The 14,990-nt window shown below is 45.3% G+C and overlaps 1 protein-coding gene across 1 annotated transcript in view; it reads right to left on the reverse strand.

The window, feature by feature from the left end:
* Positions 1–12,773, reverse strand: part of LOC139413736 (dihydropyridine-sensitive L-type skeletal muscle calcium channel subunit alpha-1-like) — a 60,751-nt gene extending 47,978 nt beyond the window's left edge. The window contains exons 1-6 of the mRNA XM_071161451.1: positions 12,185–12,773; positions 7,521–7,626; positions 4,324–4,463; positions 3,988–4,130; positions 2,189–2,341; positions 1,896–2,101 (exon numbers count right to left, since the gene is read on the reverse strand). Coding sequence (XP_071017552.1) covers positions 1,896–2,101; positions 2,189–2,341; positions 3,988–4,130; positions 4,324–4,463; positions 7,521–7,626; positions 12,185–12,375 — 939 coding nt within the window. The 5' untranslated portion in view covers positions 12,376–12,773. The remainder of the gene's footprint in view (positions 1–1,895; positions 2,102–2,188; positions 2,342–3,987; positions 4,131–4,323; positions 4,464–7,520; positions 7,627–12,184) is intronic.
* Positions 12,774–14,990: the final 2,217 nt, after the last annotated feature.

Here is a 14,990-nt window from a genome sequence, read left to right on the forward strand (position 1 = left end):
ATCTCCCATTCTGACCACCTGCCCTTTCTCTCTAGTCGGGACCTCCCCCCCAGCACCAGGCAAAGGTTCCTTAGTGCCTTTGACCACACCAGTCTCTCCCCTCCCACCTCCTTTCTTCTCCCTCTTTTTCCTCTTCCACCTGACACCCTCCTCCACCACCCCTAGTTGCTTGCCCTTCCCCACTATACTCTCCTCATCCACTAGCAGAACCTGACTAGGCCCAGCCTCATCTACACCACCATCCATAGCCTGACTAAACCCAGCTTCATCTACACCCCCATCCATAGCCTGACTAGACCCAGCCTCATCTACACCACCATCCATAGCCTGACTAGACCCAGCTTCATCTACACCACCATCCATAGCCTGACTAGATCCAGCCTCATCTACACCACCATCCATAGCCTGACTAGACCCAGCCTCATCTACACCACCATCTATAGCCTGACTAGACCCAGCCTCATCTACACCACCATCTATAGCCTGACTAGACCCAGCTTCATCTACACCACCATCCATAGCCTGACTAGACCCAGCCTCATCTACACCACCATCCATAGCCTGACTAGACCCAGCCTCATCTACACCACCATCTATAGCCTGACTAGACCCAGCTTCATCTACACCACCATCTATAGCCTGACTAGACCCAGCTTCACCTGCACGTTGACCTTGATTTCCCCCACTGGCGCTTGTGCCCTCACCTTGTCTACAGCCTTTATGTACCTTTATGCCCAAAATCCCCACACTCAAAACACTGGCAAATCCCCACACACTGTGCTAGGAAACCCCACGTAGAGCTCCTCCCCATGCCCCACTTTAAAAATGCACATTTAACTGTTGTTCATTGTTATTCAGAAACATGAATACTTGCCTCCGGAATGAAACAACATGCTTAATTGCGTCTGCCTGAAAACCTGCTGACAGTACACAAAAACCGCTAGCAAACTTACAAAACCGACTCAGCTCTTTCCGGATTTGATCAGCCATAATAAATGGAAGCAGATTTGCAACTACCACCCTAGTCGAAAGAGGAGAAATTGGCACTACCTACCAAATTTACTATTTTCATGAACACAACCACATCTTTGTTCATTCTGGATGCGGAATGTATGAATTCAGCTCCTGCCTGTTCGCAGACCGCGAGCTGAACCTCCTCCACCATATCAGGACACACCTGAATCCACGACGTAACGACAGTGTTTCCTCCGCTTTAGGCTGCGAAGCCATCGCGCATACCACACCATTCAAATCCACAGGAAACTAAAACTCTGTCCTCTTCCTGTTCCCTAACTTTGAAAAAAAACTGTGGGTACCGCTAAACTAACAGTGCGTTGAACTTACACCATAGAAAATAAACATTTGAAGAGAAGACTAAGGAAAGAATCAAGAAAATAAGTAAGGACAGAGCCCTCCACACAGCCTCTCAACTACAAACCACTCCCAGCATGCACTGAAAGAGAGAGAGAGAGAGAGAGAGCGAAAGAAAGAGAGATGGAGAGACAGACATGAGACAGAGTGATAGTACAGATATGGGCTACATTAATTGAGGCAACTTAAAAGAAACGATAAACCTGCATACTGCTCTTGCTAGTATCACTGTTTTTTATTTAAGCTTATGTGTTGGCCTCTTGGATTTCTTCAGAGCTTTTGACGAATGCCATGAGGCCGATGGGTAACAGTCAATAAAAAAAAGAGTGATACTAGCAAGAGCAGTGTGCGGGTTTCTCTTTTCTTTTAAGTGACGTCGTTGTTACCATGCTCTTACAACCAGATAGCTCAAATATGCAAGTGCCTTTTTGAAATTTGAACTTCATTAAGTGGGGTAAATCAGAGATATACAATACAGTAGTAATATACAGTATATGGGTATAGGGGGGGGTGTAATACAGTACCCAGTATAACACGTCGGTCCAGCCCTGGGTAGTGATGCACTGGTAAACAGTGAGCATAGCGAAGCCCAGGTTGTCAAAGTGTGTGATGCCGTTGTTGGGTCCGGCCCAACCTGCCCTACAGTCTGTCCCGTTGATGGTGCAGCGCCGCCCGTTCCCGGCTTGGGCACAAGGAGATGGCTTCTCATTCTCCACCGTGGCTATGATATCTGAAGGACAATTGGGGAAAATATATAGGCAGGGTGAGTGTGTGTGCTTGTGCATGTATATGCATAAATGTGTGTTCTGTTCCTTACTTGTGCCTGTGTAGTAGCAGGTTTTGTGCATCTTGCACTTGAAGAGCTCCAGTCCCACGATGGCATAGATAGTGACCATGAAGAATACCAGCAGGGAGATATGGAACAGAGGTAACATGGACTTCAGGATGGAATTCATCACCACCTGCAAGCCTGGAGGGTGACCACACATTATAAACGTCATAGGCCTTGTAGTCGACCAATGTTAAGTTAACTTAATCAGACTGCAAACTCACTGGAATTATCCAAATCAAGTTGTATTTGACACTAGCATTGTCGCTGAAGGAAAGTTTTTTCGGAATGTGGTTGTGGTGAGCACTAGGCTCCTCTCACCACCAACGTGCTCTCTGCACCCTGTAACGGACAAAACGTGCTCTCTGCTTCCTGTAACGGACACAACGTGCTCTCTGCTTCCTGTAACGGACACAACGTGCTCTCTGCTTCCTGTAACGGACACAACGTGCTCTCTGCTTCCTGTAATGGACGCAACGTGCTCTCTGCTTTCTGTAACGGACACAACGTGCTCTCTACTTCCTGTAACGGACACAACGTGCTCTCTGTTTCCTGTAACGGACGCAATGTGCTCTCTGCTTCCTGTAACGGACACAACGTGCTCTCTGCTTCCTGTAACGGACACAACGTGCTATCTGCTTCCTGTAACGGAAACAATGTGCTCTCTGCTTTCTGTAACGGGGGCAACGTGCTCTCTGCTTCCTGTAACGGGGGCAACGTGCTCTCTGCTTCCTGTAACGGGGGCAACGGGCTCTCTGCTTCCTATAACGGGGGCAACGTGCTCTCTGCTTCCTGTAACGGGGGCAACGGGCTCTCTGCTTCCTGTAACGGGGGCAACGGGCTCTCTGCTTCCTGTAACGGGGGCAACGTGCTCTCTGCTTCCTGTAACGGGGGCAACGGGCTCTCTGCTTCCTGTAACGGGGGCAACGGGCTCTCTGCTTCCCGTGACAATAGGGCGATCATTGTTTTGAATGCGCCCGAATTCTCCGCAAATAATTTTCTCCTAATTTCCCAGTAATTTAGAATGTTAGTGTTTGCTTATATCAACCATTTCTGTTAATTCATTAAATGTATTAGGCTAGGGCTATCGCGTTAATTTACGGTTCTCATACTTAGAATTTAGACATATTGTTTGCAGAGTTTACAAACTAGGCTACACTAGTGAGAAAAAAGTGTTTGGTTATTTTGTACATTTCTCTGATGTCTTTTGTTTGGATCGCTCCGTGTTTGTCTGGTTTCTCCGTCACGCCAAGGCGCCAAATACTGAGATAGAACGCAACAAATACGTGGTGTCACGTGACTCCTCAGAGTCAGTATCCTATGCCTACTGTGAGTTGAGATAAAAGTGTTCAGTTTAGGAACTGTGATGTTATATCATAATTAAGTATAATTTTGACTCGTTTTTTTAATGTAATGATTGATATGGAAATTGCCCTAAATGAACCAGTTTATTGGTAATTGCCCATTTGGTTGGGCCCAGTGCATACAATAGGCCTTGTGTTTGAGGTCCTTAAAGACAGATTCATTTTGGTTTCTCAAGGGGAGGCTGTCTTGCCCTATATACCTGTGTCCATTCAGGACTGGTTAAGCCAGATTCAGAGGCTATTTATTTTGACTGTTGCCATTGTATCTATATTGTAAAACTATGATTACTTTTTGTTTGAATATGTTGTATTATATGGATCACCAAGACTTGTAAATAAATCTATACTTTAACCTGCCTTGCCTTCTGCTGATTTCCTGCCCTTATGACTGCTACAAGGTCTCTATTTTACAGTGATCCTTACTGGGGACTCCAGAGACCAGCCTGAGGGGCCGGAGCACCCTGAACGCCCTGAGGGCCTTCATATCGAAGCCTCCTCCCTTCTCCCCTGGTTGAGCCTCCACACCACTGATATAGGTGATGGAGTCACCGATGACTGCGAACAGCCTGGAGAGGGAGAGAATGGGGGGAGAATAAGGAGAGGGGGAGAAGAGAGGGGAGAGGAGAGACACAGGGAGAGGGAAGAAGTTCAAAGACAGAGGAGCACAAAGGGAGATAAACAACATCATATGGGTTCACAGAAAGAAAAGTTATGATATGGCAGTACATTTCCATCTCCATATCCGTTGTCCCTACTTACCCAACAGACACACAGACAAAGTCCAGTATGTTCCAACAGTTCCGTAGATATGCATTCTCGTGAAATAGAAATCCATAGGCTACTATCTTTAGAAAGCACTCTATGGAGAAGACGATGAGGAAGATGTACTCCAGACTTTCCTGTAAAACATCAATGACGGCTTGTTAGGGTATCATGAAGTACTAACTACAGTTCCCATATTTCTATGTGTAATGGACTACAATTCATTGATTCTGCTTGGTAGCAAATGCTCCAAACATGCTATAATTGATAACAACCATTTCTAGTATATTCTTTTTACACTACACAGGGAATATTGAGTCATTTTGTAGTATTTACAAGAGTTAATCTGACTAAGTCATTGATCCTGCTTGGTAAAAATCCCCCAGTATAACTCCCTGGTCTGTGTATTTGTGTCTCTCCTCTCCCATTACAGGCCAGGCATACAGGGAATGGCCCCGCTGACTAACAACTGAACACTTCAGAGCTAAGGTCCCTAAAATGGCACCTACTCACTCACTGCCCTGTCTGATTTTATTAACCCTTCACATCCCTCACATAATACTCAGACAGCACCCAGGTCTCCCTCCAGACAGAGCTTCCTTATCTCAGTGGGACTTATTGTTTAGAGATAATGGTTATTAGTATACACAATTATCTGCCTTCATTTTTTAAAATCTACAAAGCAGTATATCAATTAATCAGGCTACTTATTTATATTTTGACGGTCTGTTACATAGGGGCTCTTGACTTACAAAACATCTAATTTGTATATACTTTTGTGCCTGTATCATAACTTGGCAAATGAACTTAAAGTTGAACTTGAAACGGGATCTTGAGCGTGGGCAAGCGATAAATACACCTGTGATGACAGATACACCAGCAAGTGGCCATGGGTAACATGTTCTATTTGAGGTATGATTTCTTAATAGGGCCTGACTATTCATCCCACCAGGGTAAGGGCATGTGTAAGCAGTTTCACAGCATAAAAACAATACCTTTAATAACGCTTCAAAGTGCTGTACTGTATGTAGCACAGAGAACCTAAATTACACTGGGGTTAGATTCTGTCAAGTCATGAACATTCCTATAGGGGCATTTATAGAATGTGTCTTTGGGTTTCACATACTAACCCGCGCGCGCGCGCGCACACACACACACACACACACACACACACACACACACACACACACACACACACACATATTGATTACATGATGCGGCTCAACAGTGGCGTCACACATTCCTCTGGTGCCCCACTGAGTCCATGTGGTGTGGTAGATGGACTGAAGAGGGGCGGTCTATATATATAGCCTTTACACACCCAGTTGAGGGGAGGGGACCAGGGGGAGGGGACCAGGAGGGGGAGAGGGAGCACCTGTCCCTCTCAGTCAGCTGGGTCGAGGACATTATGCTGCAGGGACAGGGCCAGTCTCTCTATGGGTCTGTGCTTTACAGGTAAAAAAGCTTTTGTAACCTGATGGCCACTCCTCTGGTGTGAACAGAGTCCCTCTGTCTCTGACATCACAATGTGGCCCAGGTTAAGATCCGTAGAACAGACATCATGACTAGAAGGAACAAATTATGTTTTTTAAGCCAAGAGGCAATTTTGGAATCGGTTGCATCAAGCTCACAGCTATACATTTTGACTCTACTGTAGCCTAAGCTGCAATTGCAAACATGTAACGTTTGAATCTGGATCACTGCTATTTCAGCAACTCTATGAAACTCTCTTTCCTCTCTATCTATCCTATCCAAAAAATAAAGCAAAAACATACGACAGGAGTGGGACAGCCCCACTCCTTAAAAAGAAGAAAAAGACGAAAATGAAATGTTGCCATGCTACTGTACAGCTGTAGCTTATCAAAAGAGAAGACGCAGCACAGCATCAGTCTGTATTTCCTTTATGATACTGTTCTTATGCCTACTCTCTAGTGGATGTCTGTGAGCTAAAAAAAAATGACCAGCCTTTATTAGGGATGCAAAAAATATCCTCTTGGAGATGGCCTTTGATGGGTAGACAACTTAGCTCTAGTACAATCTGACCCAGCATTTCACAGCCTATAATAACTGAGACCACTATAATTATCCATAACAGTATTCCAACTAGTACACCACAGTATAACAACACTATAACAGCACTTGTAAATCTTGCACTGATGTTACATTAAAAAAACATATTTTTCTTTTCAGTACACATAAGATTTGAAAAGTGCACATTCAGCCATGGCGAAAGGTGAACCGTATCTTAGATCATTCAAAAAGCCAGACCCCAAATAGCACAGGTCATTACAGTTACAGAACACCCCATCCCTTCCACCTACAGGCAGATGAAACTGAGCCTGGATCTGTGCCTCTGTAACTGTAAATGATGGATGACTGAGATACTGCAGGCATCAGGTCAGTGGTTCCACCCCAGTCAAAGCATATGGCAACTGCTTCTCATGTGGCTGATTAAGAAAACTGCACACCCCCTCACTACATGATTCTCAGTAATAGGGTGTAGTGGGCCGAAAAGTATCCCTGTTCATTCCTGTCCTCACCCTGCTTCAACACGGCTGGATTCATACACCAAGCAACAGGTCACTATCATCCCAGAGGACATGGACATAGTACAGTATATTGATGCATCATCAGGTTTCTCTGACACACAAATATACTCATATTGTACAGCAGTCCACACTCACACATGTCCACTGATGATGACATACAGAGATGATAGGGTGCAGGGCTTCTTCACGTCTGTTTTGACAACCTCTATATTTATCTCCTGACTGGGTCACTCAGAAATAGACATCTCGGTCTACCAAATCAAATTGCACTGAAACTGGATTACACCAAACATCCAGGCCTTCGTGCCTGTTATAAGTCATGAGAAGTGGAGCCAAGATGGCCACACTAGACTCCAGATCCCAGTCTGATTGATTTATGAACTGTGCTCCTACAACAGAACGGTGACCAATTTGCAGCAGGGCCACGAAATAACCAGCTCATTCACCTCCATGATCGAGGTATGAATGAGGTGCTCACTACACATTCAGACATACATGTTCTGTGTATTCATGTCAGACAGGGAGGCTTCCTGTGAAAACCCTGCTTCCCAACCTCAATTCATTCAACCACAACTAGTAGAATAAGATGCTCTGCATCATATGAGATGTGAGATGGGTACTGGGTCCATACGGGTCCATACTCACCAGGTTACTGTTGGTGTTGTTGCTGTCCTCCTCAGGCATGGGAAGAAACACAGCCAGGGCCACACAGTTGGCAAAGATGGTCAGCAGGATAATGATCTCGAAAGGTCTGAAGGCAAACACTTAGGAAAGGTTCAACTTACACTGTTTACACACATCCAGTGGATTACAGAGATGCAAGTACTAGCGGAAAAATTACCCAATTGTCATACTTGAGTAAAAGTAAAGATACCTTAATAGAAAATTACTCAAGTAAAAGTGAAAGTCACCCAGTAAAATCTTACTTGAGCAAAATTCAAAATGTATTTGGTTTTAAATGTACTTAAGTATCAAAAATAAATGTAATTGCTAAAATTATTTCAAATTCCTTATATCAAGCAAAACCTTGTTTTTTAAATTTACGGATAGCCAGGGGCACACTCCAACACTCATACATCATTTACAAACAAAGCATTTGTGTTTAGTGAGTCCGCCAGATCAGATGCAGTAGGGATGACCAGAGATTTTCTTTTTAAGTGTGTGAATTAGACAATTTTCCTGTCCTGCTAAGCATGTTAATGAGTACTTTTGGGTGTCAGGGAAAATGTATGGAGTAGAAAGTACATTATTTTCTTTAGGAATGTAGTGGAGTAAAAGTCAAAGTCAAAATGATAAATAGTAAAGTAAAGTACAAATACCCCCAAAAACGACTTAAGCAGTACTTTCAAGTATTTTTACTTAACTAAGTACTTTACACCACTGGATGCAAGATGTATAGTATTAATATCATTTCAAAAGACAGTGAGATGCTCACAGAGTATCTAAACGGTGTGTGGGGTATGCTCATTTATTTTCAAACACACAGGAACACACTGATATTACCTAACCAAGCAGTATGGATGGATATGGATAGCTATTCCACTGTTCGAGGCCTTCGGGTAGCACACATGCATCTCGATGAGATCTTACAACCTCACCCAACTATCAGATGACTGATCTAAATAGCCTTAAGGTGTACAGTATGGTTTAACAGGCCTCATATTACAGTGAACTCATGCTCTAGCTAGTTTTGTGTCAGTTGTTTGTCCAGGGCTACAACAACAATGTGTGCTGTTCAGGGGTATTGGAGGAGCTGAGAATCACTAGGTGGATAACTATTAACAGCGTAACCATTGCAATCTTGGCAATCTGAATCATAAAAATGTGAGTCATCAATAAAGTGAGTCTGCTATATGTGCATGTTAGTGCCACCCAACCCCTCAATAGGGACATCCTCATATCTAAAACACTGGAAGACGTTTGAGGCCAACACAATGGGTCAGTTACAAGAAAATCTGACCTATTTACATTGCCACCTGTGGTAAAGATCAATCAATCAATCAAATGTATTTATAAAGCCCTTTTTACATCAGCAGATGTCACAACGTGCTAATACAGAAACCCAGCCTTAAACCCCAAACAGCAAGCAAATGCAGATGTAGAAGCATGGAAAAACTCCCTAGAAAGGCAGGAACCTAGGAAGAAACCTAGAGAGGAACCAGGCTCTGAGGGGTGGCCAGGCCTCTTCTGGCTGTACCGGGTGAAGATGGTGGAGAGTTCAAATATCTGGCTCCCTTCAGTACAGCACATTCAAATGGTCAATCTTGTGTAGTATTACACTCCTGGATGTGTAATAAATACAAAGCCATAATCAGGGTACTATCATGGATGATATACCACAACTACATTATCATCACCATTCCATTATTGTGGGCCGGCTGAGGAATATTAGTGTCTCTGAGGGATCTTTGGCCTGGTTTGCTAACTACCTCTCTCAAAGAGTGCAGTGTATATAGTCAAAAAATCTGCTGTCTCAGCCATTGCCTGTCACCGAGGTAGTACCCCAAGGCTCAATCCTTTGCCCCACACTCTTCTCAATTTACATCAACAACATAACTCAGGCAGTATGAAGCTCTCTCATCCATTTATATGCAGATGATACAGTCTTATACTCAGCTGGCCACTACCCGGATTTTGCGTTCAATGCTCTACAACAAAGCTTTCTTAGTGTCCAACAAGCTTTCTCTACCCTTAACCTTGTTCTGAACACCTCCAAAACAAAGGCCATGTGGTTTGGTAAGAAGAATGCCCCTCTCCCCACATGTGTGATCACTACCTCTGAGGTTTTAGAGCTTGAAGTAGTCATCGCATACAACTACTTGGGAGTATGGCTAGACGGTGCACTGCCCTTCTCTCAACACATAACAAAGCTGCAGGCTAAAGTTAAATCTAGACTTGGTTTCCTCTATTGTAATCGCTCCTCTTTCACCCCAGCTGCCAAACTAACCCTGATTCAGATGACCATCCTACCCATGCTAGATTAATTTATATAATTTATAGATCGGAAGGTAAGGGTGCTCTCGAGCGGCTAGATGTTCTTTACCATTCGGCCATCAGATTTGCCACCAATGCTTCTTATAGGACACATCACTGCACTCTATGCTCCTCTGTAAACTGGTCATCTCTGTATACCTGTCGCAAGACCCACTGGTTGATGCTTACTTATAAAACCCTCTTAGGCCTCACTACCCCCTATCTGAGATGCCTACTGCAGCCCTCATCCTCCACATACAACACCCATTCTGCCAGTCACATTCTGTTAAAGGTCCCCTAAGCACACACATTCCTGGGTCGCTCCTCTTTTCAGTTAGCTGCAGCTAGAGACTGGAACGAGCTGCAACAAACACTCAAACTGGACAGTTTTATCTCAATCTCTTCATTCAAAGACTCAATCATTGACACTCTTACTGACAGTTGTGGCTGCTTTGTGTGATGTATTGTTGTCTCTACCTTCTTGCCCTTTGTGTTGTTGTCTGTGCCCAATAATGTTTGTACCATGTTTTGTGCTGCTACCACTTTGTGGTGCTACCATGTTGTTGTCATGTTGTGTTGCTACCATCCTGTGTTGTCATGTGTTGCTGCTTTGCTACGCTGTTGTCTTAAGTCTCTCTTTATGTAGTGTTGTGTGTTTAGTCATATATTTATTTTGTATTTAAAAATTGTTTTTAAAGCCCAGGCCCCGTCCCCGCAGGAGGCCTTTTGCCTTTTGGTAGGCCGTCATTGTAAATAAGAATTTCTTCTTAACTGACTTGCCTAGTTAAATAAAGGATAAATATATCAAATAAATACAAATCATGCTGTGCCCTCTCAGACTGCAGTACCCAGTCCCGCCACCAGTCTGTATCTGAGGCAGCGTTCTCACAGCTTAGCGTGTCTGTTTTTAGACTGTGACGAGGGAGGACAGGTGTCCGTACAACCCCAGGAATATCATTACGCCGCCGCTTTAACAAGCTCATATTTTACATGTCCAAAAACGTCCATCAACGGCTTTATCCAGAACACCATGTGGAAAACACTACTTACTGGGTTATCCAGAACACCATGTGGAAAACACTACTGGGTTATCCAGAACACCATGTGGAAAACACTACTGGGTTATCCAGAACACCATGTGGAAAACACTACTGGGTTATCCAGAACACCATGTGGAAAACACTACTGGGTTATCCAGAACACCATGTGGAAAACACTACTGGGTTATCCAGACCACCATGTGGAAAACACTACTGGGTTATCCAGAACACCATGTGGAAAACACTACTGGGTTATCCAGAACATCATGTGGAAAACACTACTGGGTTATCCAGAACACCATGTGGAAAACACTACTGGGTTATCCAGAACATCATGTGGAAAACACTACTGGGTTATCCAGAACACCATGTGGAAAACACTACTGGGTTATCCAGAACACCATGTGGAAAACACTACTGGGTTATCCAGAACACCATGTGGAAAACACTACTGGGTTATCCAGAACACCATGTGGAAAACACTACTGGGTTATCCAGAACACCATGTGGAAAACACTACTGGGTTATCCAGAACATCATGTGGAAAACACTACTGGGTTATCCAGAACACCGTGTGGAAAACACTACTGGGTTATCCAGAACACCGTGTGGAAAACACTACTGGGTTATCCAGAACACCGTGTGGAAAACACTACTGGGTTATCCAGAACACCGTGTGGAAAACACTACTGGGTTATCCAGAACACCGTGTGGAAAACACTACTGGGTTATCCAGAACACCATGTGGAAAACACTACTGGGTTATCCAGAACACCATGTGGAAAACACTACTGGGTTATCCAGAACACCATGTGGAAAACACTACTGGGTTATCCAGAACACCATGTGGAAAACACTACTGGGTTGAAATGGCCATCAATACAAGACCAAACTAAAGGTGCATTATCAGTATCATCAACAAGACCAAACTAAAGGTGCATTATCAGTGTCATCAACAAGACCAAACTAAAGGTGCATTATCAGTGTCATCAACAGTCATTTGCTATCCTTCTAGTCCAAAGACAGGCTTCACTATCTGTCCATGTAAGAAACAATAGAAGTGCAGTGCTTTCAAACCATGAATGCCCAAGAGCATGACCCTGCTTCATGGTTAAAACCTTTTGATACCTAGTCTGTTTGTGCTGTGTTGACAAGACAGCACAAACAGATCTGGGACCAGGCTACATCATATCTACATGACTCTGAGCATGGCTATCAAGTGACAACCCGTCCCATTTTCCCACACACTCCTGTCCCCTGACCCCTGACCCCTGGCCCCTGACCACTAAAGGATACTTCCATTCCACAATGTTAATGGCAGCCTTGCGGAAAGGGTTCTTCAGCGTGAGGAAGAAGAGAGAGCGCGCGGGCCGAGGGTTTCCTCCAGTGGCCAGGAGCTTCTTTAGCTTCTCCTTCTGCTTTCTCTTCAGAGTTTCCTCGTCCATAATGTAGGACTGCAGGTTCGGTTCGCCACCACTGTCCCCCATCTTGACTCTACCTGGAAAGTTGGATGAAGTGAAGTCGGTCGCTAAAATGGCCTCCTCAGCCAGACACCTACTGTACTCCCAAACGGATCTGGTCCTCCAGATATTGGCCCAAGTTGGCCCAAGTGAAGATGGTTGCCTTCGGTGCTGTATTCCACCAGGTCAGCTGGCTCAGCTAATCTAGGTCTGCTCTGACAAGGTAATCCTACTAGTTCTCTTCATTACCTGCTGGGTCTGCTCTCCTCTCTCCTCTCTGCTGTCTATATCTCCCTGTCCTCTTTCTTGGTCATGCACTCTATGACTGACAGTGTCTGACTGTCTCTCTCCTGTTCCCCTCTCTCTCCGGTCGCCCCCCCCCCCCCCCCCCCCCCCTCTCTCCCTTTCTGATACGACAGGACTGTGCCTCTCTGTGAGAGTATTGGTTGGAGGAACAGTTGGTCAGCGGAATAATAAATATAGACAATCATTGTCATTCTGCTGTGGAGGGGTGACATGGGCAAAGATATATGAGAGGGGCGAGTGGGCATGGCTGGAGGTATGGTGTGTGTGTGTGTGTGTGTGTGTGTGTGTGTGTGTGTGTGTGTGTGTGTGTGTGTGTGTGTGTGTGTGTACATTTACCAAGACTGAAACGTATGGCAGGGTAAGACACGTACTATGTCGTTCTTGCCCCTACAGTAATATTGTGTCATTGGCTAAAAGGGTTGGAGGGGTGTCCTGTCATTGGTCGTAGCAGACATTGGCTTTGCTGTATGACTTTCAATTACTTTTTAGCTGCCTTGACAGACATGACTTCTACCACTGGAGTTGAGGATTCTCCTCATTGGCTGACTGAACCCTCCATGACCTCTGATGTATGTTTGGGAATCAAGCGCAGTGCTAGTTCATACATGATGAATGGAGGAAATAAATTATCCCATTCCCATGAATGTGTTTCTTCTGAGTCTGCCTTTGATGTATCCATGACAGTGAAGGATGACGTGAACTGTGGTTTCTGTTGCTGGACAGTTGGGACATCAACTGTGTTGTGCTTTCCTATTTTATGAAGAGAGTGGTTAAGGCCTAGCTAGTGGTGAGAAAGTGGTTAAGGCCTAGCTAGTGGTGAGAGAGTGGTTAAGGCCTAGCTAGTGATGAGAGAGTGGTTAAGGCCTAGCTAGTGGTGAGAGAGTGGTTAAGGCCTAGCTAGTGGTGAGAGAGTGGTTAAGGCCTAACTAGTGGTGAGAGAGTGGTTAAGGTCTAGCTAGTGGTTAGAGAGTGGGTAAGGTCTAGCTAGTGGTGAGAGAGTGGTTAAGGCCTAGCTAGTGGTGAGAGAGTGGTTCAGGTCTAGCTAGTGGTGAGAGAGTGGTTAAGGCCTAGCTAGTGGTGAGAGAGTGGGTAAGGCCTAGCTAGTGGTGAGAGAGTAGGTAAGGCCTAGCTAGTGGTGAGAGAGTGGTTAAGGTCTAGCTAGTGGTGAGAGAGTGGTTAAGGCCTAGCTAGTGGTGAGAGAGTGGTTAAGGCCTAGCTAGTGGTGAGAGAGTGGTTAAGGCCTAGCTAGTGGTGAGAGAGTGGTTAAGGCCTAGCTAGTGGTGAGAGAGTGGTTAAGGCCTAGCTAGTGGTGAGAGAGTGGTTAAGGCCTAGCTAGTGGTGAGAGAGTGGTTAAGGCCTAGCTAGTGATGAGAGAGTGGTTAAGGCCTAGCTAGTGGTGAGAGAGTGGTTAAGGCCTAGCTAGTGGTGAGAGAGTGGTTAAGGCCTAACTAGTGGTGAGAGAGTGGTTAAGGTCTAGCTAGTGGTTAGAGAGTGGGTAAGGTCTAGCTAGTGGTGAGAGAGTGGTTAAGGCCTAGCTAGTGGTGAGAGAGTGGTTCAGGTCTAGCTAGTGGTGAGAGAGTGGTTAAGGCCTAGCTAGTGGTGAGAGAGTGGGTAAGGCCTAGCTAGTGGTGAGAGAGTGGGTAAGGCCTAGCTAGTGGTGAGAGAGTAGGTAAGGCCTAGCTAGTGGTGAGAGAGTGGTTAAGGTCTAGCTAGTGGTGAGAGAGTGGTTAAGGCCTAGCTAGTGGTGAGAGAGTGGGTAAGGCCTAGCTAGTGGTGAGAGAGTGGGTAAGGCCTAGCTAGTGGTGAGAGAGTGGGTAAGGCCTAGCTAGTGGTGAGAGAGTGGGTAAGGCCTAGCTAGTGGTGAGAGAGTGGTTAAGGCCTAGCTAGTGGTGAGAGAGTGGTTAAGGCCTAGCTAGTGGTGAGAGAGTGGTTAAGGCCTAGCTAGTGGTGAGAGAGTGGTTAAGGCCTAGCTAGTGGTGAGAGAGTGGTTAAGGCCTAGCTAGTGGTGAGAGAGTGGTTAAGGCCTAGCTAGTGGTGAGAGAGTGGTTAAGGCCTAGCTAGTGGTGAGAGAGTGGGTAAGGCCTAGCTAGTGGTGAGAGAGTGGTTAAGGCCTAACTAGTGGTGAGAGAGTGGTTAAGGCCTAGCTAGTGGTAAGAGAGTGGTTAAGGCCTAACTAGTGGTGAGAGAGTGGTTAAGGCCTAGCTAGTGGTGAGAGAGTGGTTAAGGCCTAACTAGTGGTGAGAGAGTGGTTAAGGCCTAGCTAGTGGTGAGAGAGTGGTTAAGGCCTAGCTAGTGGTGAGAGAGTGGTTAAGGCCTAACTAGTGGTGAGAGAGTGG

This window comes from Oncorhynchus clarkii, chromosome 7 (genome assembly GCF_045791955.1).
Source record: "Oncorhynchus clarkii lewisi isolate Uvic-CL-2024 chromosome 7, UVic_Ocla_1.0, whole genome shotgun sequence".
Lineage (NCBI taxonomy): Eukaryota > Metazoa > Chordata > Actinopteri > Salmoniformes > Salmonidae > Oncorhynchus > Oncorhynchus clarkii.